At 42.1% G+C, this 6,420-nt stretch overlaps 1 protein-coding gene across 1 annotated transcript; it reads right to left on the reverse strand.

The window, feature by feature from the left end:
- Positions 1–302: 302 nt before the first annotated feature.
- NHLRC3 (NHL repeat containing 3) lies at positions 303–5,498 on the reverse strand. The gene is made up of 6 exons (XM_008944773.1): positions 5,370–5,498; positions 4,302–4,449; positions 3,637–3,837; positions 2,424–2,515; positions 985–1,097; positions 303–531 (listed from the first exon to the last, which is right to left on the reverse strand). Exons 1-6 carry the CDS (start codon positions 5,472–5,474, stop codon positions 303–305), a joined length of 888 nt encoding a protein of 295 aa, XP_008943021.1. The 5' UTR covers positions 5,475–5,498.
- Positions 5,499–6,420: the final 922 nt, after the last annotated feature.

Consider the following 6,420-nt stretch of genomic DNA (forward strand, 5'->3'; position numbering starts at 1 on the left):
TGTCTTTATCTCAACCCACAAGCTTTAAGTTTTTGTTCCTTTGCTCTCTCCCCACTCTGCTGTTGGCGAGCGAGCGGCTGCGCGGTGCTCAGCTCCCAGCTGGGGTTGAACCCTGACACAGCTCAGGACCAAGCACCCCACCAGGACTGCAGAACAGCTGGGACAGGTTCTTAGTGCTGGAGTTCTGGAAGCACATCGTTCTGTGCTTGCCCAAGGAAACAGAAGCTACAGAATACTCAAGGGAAGGCGGTCAGAGGTCTTGTATGTCGCACGGCTCGTGCCACGGCAGTCGTGGGAAACCATCAGCTTAAGGGTATGTATTTTTGTACTTGCTGGGCTCCAATCTCTGCGACATAGACTGCTCCACTCTTCATGTCTACATCCACAAGGTGTGGTTTGGTCTCATCTGCCAGCTGGATGGTGCTGACCAGGACACAGTCCCTGATGGAGCCCACGGGCGGTGCCACCAGGATCGCTAACCGGTTGATGTTCAGCTGAGCTACAATCAGGTACTTGTAATCAGGAGTGAATCTGGGAAAGACAGAAACATATTTTTGACCTCATTTTAGCACAATTGTGCACTTTTAAACAAACAAAACCTCCTTAAGTCGAGTTTTTGAAGGGTATGACAGACTAAATGCAATGAAACATTGAGAATTAACTTGTAGCCTTGCTCTCTATGTTGCTGCTCCTCACGACAGTTTGGCTACAGGAAATTCACTCCAGACAATCTCTCTCAACAATGAACAGCAGCTTTAAATGAAGTTCCCAATACTGCCCTCCATGGGGCATGTTATAAAGCCAGGATTTCCATGTGAAGATACAACTGTACAGATCTTTGCATGTGATTAGGGCTTAGCACCTACCAGTTCAAATAGTTTACTGCTTGTCATCAAGCACTAAATACCAAACATTTTAATTCACCAGTAAAAGGACACCTTATTTATGTAATTGCATGCCCCTAGAAGGACTGTTCAACAATACCTGACAGAATAGGGTCCATCTTCTGAAAAACAGCTACTCCAAGACCCAAGCCACTCCCCAGTGACTTTATCAAAAACTTGGATTCTTTTGTTGTCTCTGTCAGCAACCCATACCTGTTAAAAAACCCCAAAACTGTTCACAAATAGAACAAATTCAATGCATTGATTTCTCACACAAGCAAAGTAACCTGTAGTAAAAAAGAAATCCACCTTGGAAGAATGCACCTGCCCACCCAAAACTATGTAAGTAGGTGTGACTTTCAGATATAAAAAAAACCCACCACATAGTTAACATACATGAATTATTTTATACTCCTTCAGCAGAGAAATCAGTGCCTTCTTTTCATTTCTGTGGCTGTGATATGGATGTATTTAGTAGGATCTCCTCCTCCCAGTGAGAACATATTCACACCTATTTAATTCTAAAGACACTGGTCTGTCACCAGCTAACAATTTGTTTCTCAAGAGACTGCATCTGCAAATGCTCTTGCTTCTAATTAGAAGCTCTTCTAATGCTTCTATAAATATTGAGCAACTTTAAGAGCATTTTCAGCAGGTTTTGGCCAATCAGTTTTGTGGACCTTGTCTCTGTCCCATCCTGTGCTAACTGAGTTCACAAAGAAGCAACATCACTGGAGAGTTCCAGCAAAGGCAACTCTCATACTACAATTATTGAAGTTTTAGCTGTGGACAGCTCATCAGTCTGAGAAGTAAACTTCATGACTTTTCTGGGATATCACCCACAAGGGAGCAGTAAGCAAGTTGATCTGAGATCTTTTGCATCACTATTTCTAAGTGAAACTACTACAGCATTCTCTTAGATTTCTTAGGAATTCACAATTATTTTTAACCCAGGCTGAGTATCAACACTATGTTGGCAATTAAACTGTAGCCCATCACAGTTGCTGTCTTTGAATATACACATCCATGGCTACTCTTCCACACAAAGTGACCACGGCCCTCCCCTTCCCCCTCTCACCCTGCCAGTTTGGGCAGAGAAGTCATTTTTATATACAGTTCTTACTCCAGTTCAGACAGCATCAGCAGAATTAACTCAAACTAGTGATTTAAGAAGTTTTGGCCAAGCAATCTTCTTTTCCCTGAAACAAGACTAATGAGCAACCATGTAATTCCTCTACAAGAGCAGCAGAGCAAAAGTCAAACCCAAATTAATGCTTGGCAGTGGGCTTTTGGAGCTGCATGGAGAGAAGGACTGGTGTGCACAACCTAGCCAGAGCCTTCTATCATCTTAAGCTTATTTGGAATATTCCAGATGGAAACAAGTCCCCTGGAGAAACCAAAGTGCTTGGGCAGATACATAAAACAACCCAGCTCACAAGAGCTCAGTTAAAAAAGAAATACAATTTGGTTTGCTCAAATATGTGTAAAGAGGTCTGCTGGAAGATGGAAAAAGCCCCAATTTGTCCCTTTATTGCTTACCCGTCCAAAAGAATCCACTGTCACACTGTGGGGGATCCTGAACTGGCCAGTGCCAGTCCCATTCATTCCTGCCAGCCAGATCTCTTTGTAATCTGAACAGGGAGCACCAGGAGAAAGAAAAGAAAAGGAAAAGAATCACAGTCAGGAAACGACAAATAAACCAGCTTTAAGTCATGACCTTGCAAAGTTACTTTAAGTCATTTTTAAAAGGTGAGATTTTTAAACTCAGACTTCTTAAACACAGGACTCCCCATACAGAAACCCAAGAAATACTGGAACTGCTCCAGTGGCTAATGGATTGTTACTGGTGGCTTTGGGAGCATCCTTACAGAAATGTAGCCACCAGTACACAAGAGACATAGTCTCAGGCTCTGCTAAACAAAGCAGGTCTGTCTGACCATGATCTGTCCATGATCTTCATTTACTTACTAAACTGATTTTTTACATTTGTTACCTGGCACTTTTGAGTCAGTTTTAACCATTTACCATTTTGCAAACTAGATGTTAATAAAGTGTTTCAGGCTAGTCCAAAGGAGAGATGGTAGAGAGGAACTCCACGTACATCTAAAGGTAACAGAAACTTTTTCCCAGCTGTAGGCATGCATAGACTCCTTGCTCACCACCCTAATGAACACTGATAATCTAATTTGGCAATAGCTAATTAGAAACACAAAACAATTTATAAGAGATCTTCAGATACCATCTGGTCCAACCCGCTTCTCAAAGCAGGATCAGAAATCCAACTCTGAAGTTAGATCAGGTTGCTCATAACTCATCATGTTCTGAGCATCTCCAGGACTGGAGACTGCACATCATCTCTGGACAAACTATTCAGTGTCTGATCATGCTCACTGTGAATCTTTTCCTCAAAAAATTGGTCAGGAATTCACCCTTCTTGCATCTTTTGCTCAATGATCCTCATTATTCACTGTGCATCTCCAAGAAATGCGTGGTTCTGTCTTCTCTACACCCTCCCATTACTGACTTGAAGTCAGCAGTAAGAATCCCCCTTAGCTTTCTCTCTTGAAGGCTGAACAAACCCATCCTCTCAGCCTCTTCTCATGAACAATCAGGGGACTTGTCCTGAAGTGACAAGCAGTAAAACAGGACCTGATTCAACCAAGTCTTCAAACTAATGTTAAACGACAGCTCGCTCTAGTCCTCACTTAACCTTCTCAGTGGTCAGCTCCTGCAGGAGTTCATCTTTCCATACCATTGGATAGTTTGAGCAATCTGTTGTTCATTCCCCCATCTCCATCCACAACATACATATCTCCACTTTCTTCTACAAAGATCTCTGCTGGCTGATCAAACTGTAGGGGAATCAAACTGGAACCAGCGTTGCCTGGCGTGCCCAGGGTCTGCAGCAGTTTCCCCCAAGGGCTGTACTGCTTCACTGTGTGCCCATATTTCCCTGAATTATAAAAAAAGAGGGCAAAACCATCTTAAAAACAAAAATGTTAAGTGCTACAATTAATGAGAAATATATAAACATAAAATCTCTTGATACTCACAAGTGATATTAAAAAAGTAAGACAAAATTCTACAGTAAGAACATGACTGTGGGTTAATAAATCCACAGGCTACAACAATATTCATTGTGTTAAGGTGACTAACCCAGGACAGACAAGTCTAGCTAGAAGATTTTTTACTTCCTCATACTGCTCCTGAGGGCAGGGATGTGTTTACAAAGTCCAGAAGCTATGAGCAGACACACAGCACAGCTCATGAACCTTCAGAGTGTTTTGTGCAGCACCTGAGAAGGATTTTCACCGTGAGAAAAGCACAAAACTGTCTCAGAATTGAGAGACTTCAGTAAGTTGTTTAAAAATTGGCAGTATCAGCATCTGCTTCCCCACTTAGAACTTCTCTGCATACCTGTTCCAACGTCTGTGATCCACACTGAGCTGTCTGTGGCAGTGTTCAGTACAAAGATACCATGAGGCATTTCAACTGTGTTATTCCACGAGTGAAGAAAATAGCCTTCCTCTGAGAACACCAGCACCTTGGGCACATTATCTCCCCTCTGAAGAGGCAAAAACAAGAGTCTGTTAAGAAAACAGCAAGCAAGTGATCATATTTTTGAATAACTCTGTCAGGTTTTTGCAACATGTCATGAATCATAAGGAACAAGAGTTTGTTAAGAAAACAGCAACCAAGTGGATCATATTTTTGAATAATCCTCTCTGTCAGGTGTTTGCAACATGTCATGAATCATAAGGATGTCCTGAGATTGTCCCCTAGGTCTCAATTTTTCCAGCCAGAGAAGAGAGAGAAGGGTTTAAATTTAGCATGAAAACCTTCCACTCCTGGAGTTTCAACTTAAACCACACAGAGCCCAATTTTCAGAGCAGCCAAGCTCCTGAAGGTATCTTAGTCTTCATTCTGAATCATATTTTTATGTTCTTGCTGAAAAATATGCCACGTGTAACAAAGGCATGAACACCTGTAACTGTACTTGTTAGCTGCATGGCACTCAAGTACTCACACTGTGCTTGGCAATTAAATCCCACCACCTTCCGTGGAGGGAATGTCTTATCTGTGACCCAGGGATGCAAATGAATGGAACAAGGAAATAATTAAACTCCAATTACTGTAACTGGCTGAAAAAGCTGCGTGGTTTTGTTGTCATGGGACAGAGAGTAAAAGAATGAGAGATTCAGTTGCCCCAGGATCACATTTTACCTTGCAAGCTCAGTTAAGTTGGATCACACATTCATTCCAGAGAAATTTAATGCTTTTAGAAACCCAAAAAATACACCAGTGACAGAATGACAGTACAGCAGAGACATCCACATTATATTTTCACTAATTTTGATACAATAATTATTCATATAGAGAGAGACACACACACATATGCATATATCCTAACCTAAACTAGGCATTTTAAAGGCAAAAACACACTGGAACAACAAGGAGGAAAATAAATACAGTATTCTCACTCACTTGTCCCACATAGACCAAACCATTCAGAGAGTCAACAGCAACACAAAACGTTTGGCCAGTGAAGTATTCTGGGGTTTTAGGCCAGCCTATGTCTAGCTTATACATCTGTTGCTGTCCCTTCCAAGATGGGTAGTAATCAAATGCCTAAAAATACAAAATAAATATCTGTTAGTAATTAAATTCCATGATGGTGGGATCATGAAGAACCAGCAGTAGACAGTAACTGTATACTGAAGCATCACAAATTGATTTCTTTAATTTAAATTAATTAGATAGATAAATAAAAATAGGTTCATATCTAGGGTTTTGGGCCACAAATGGGGAAAATCTGGAAAAATGGAAATGAGCTAATAGTCTTTTGGATTGAGGAACTCTGCAATTAGAAAGCAAAACAACAGACCCTGAAGTTTCTTACATTGAAGTTGCTATTACCATGTATAAATCACAGTCCAAAATGAGGAAAATAGTAGAGAAGGTTCCAAGTGCAACAGAATCAATAACTAGTTCAAAAAGATATGAAAATAAAAAGTCAGGATAAAGGGAAAACAGAGTTCAAGAAAGAAAACCATATCCAGAAAATGTAAGATACCAGGAATGGCAAAACTCAGGTCAAGGTGTACATAAGGATAATGGGGAAAAAAATAACCTTCTGCCTTTTTGTTCTATTTTTCCAGCAGAAGAACAGAAGCTAAGCACTGAAAGGGAAAGATCAAGCTAGAAGGAACAAACGGTGACCCTGAAGGAGCCAGGGCCGCTGCTAATTGCCTTGTCAGAAACAGGGGTAAGCTGATGACAAGGAACCAACAGCGCAGGAAGAACTAGGAAGGAAACTGGAGAGTAACGAAGGAGGGAGAAGGTCCGACAGGCGCAAGGGCAAGGTTGTTCACCCAGAGACTGAGTTTTGCTCACTAGAGCAGCGCGTATCGCTCGGGACGGCCTGACAAAGTCACGCCCTGACCTCAGGGCTGCGAGCCCGCACCGCGGAGCCTCCGCCTAGAACGGCGCCAGCGCCAGGACCGAGCGGTTCCCGGGGCCCTCCCGCAGCCCCACG

The sequence above is a fragment of the Merops nubicus genome, unplaced genomic scaffold (assembly GCF_000691845.1).
Source record: "Merops nubicus isolate BGI_N331 unplaced genomic scaffold, ASM69184v1 scaffold15027, whole genome shotgun sequence".
Lineage (NCBI taxonomy): Eukaryota > Metazoa > Chordata > Aves > Coraciiformes > Meropidae > Merops > Merops nubicus.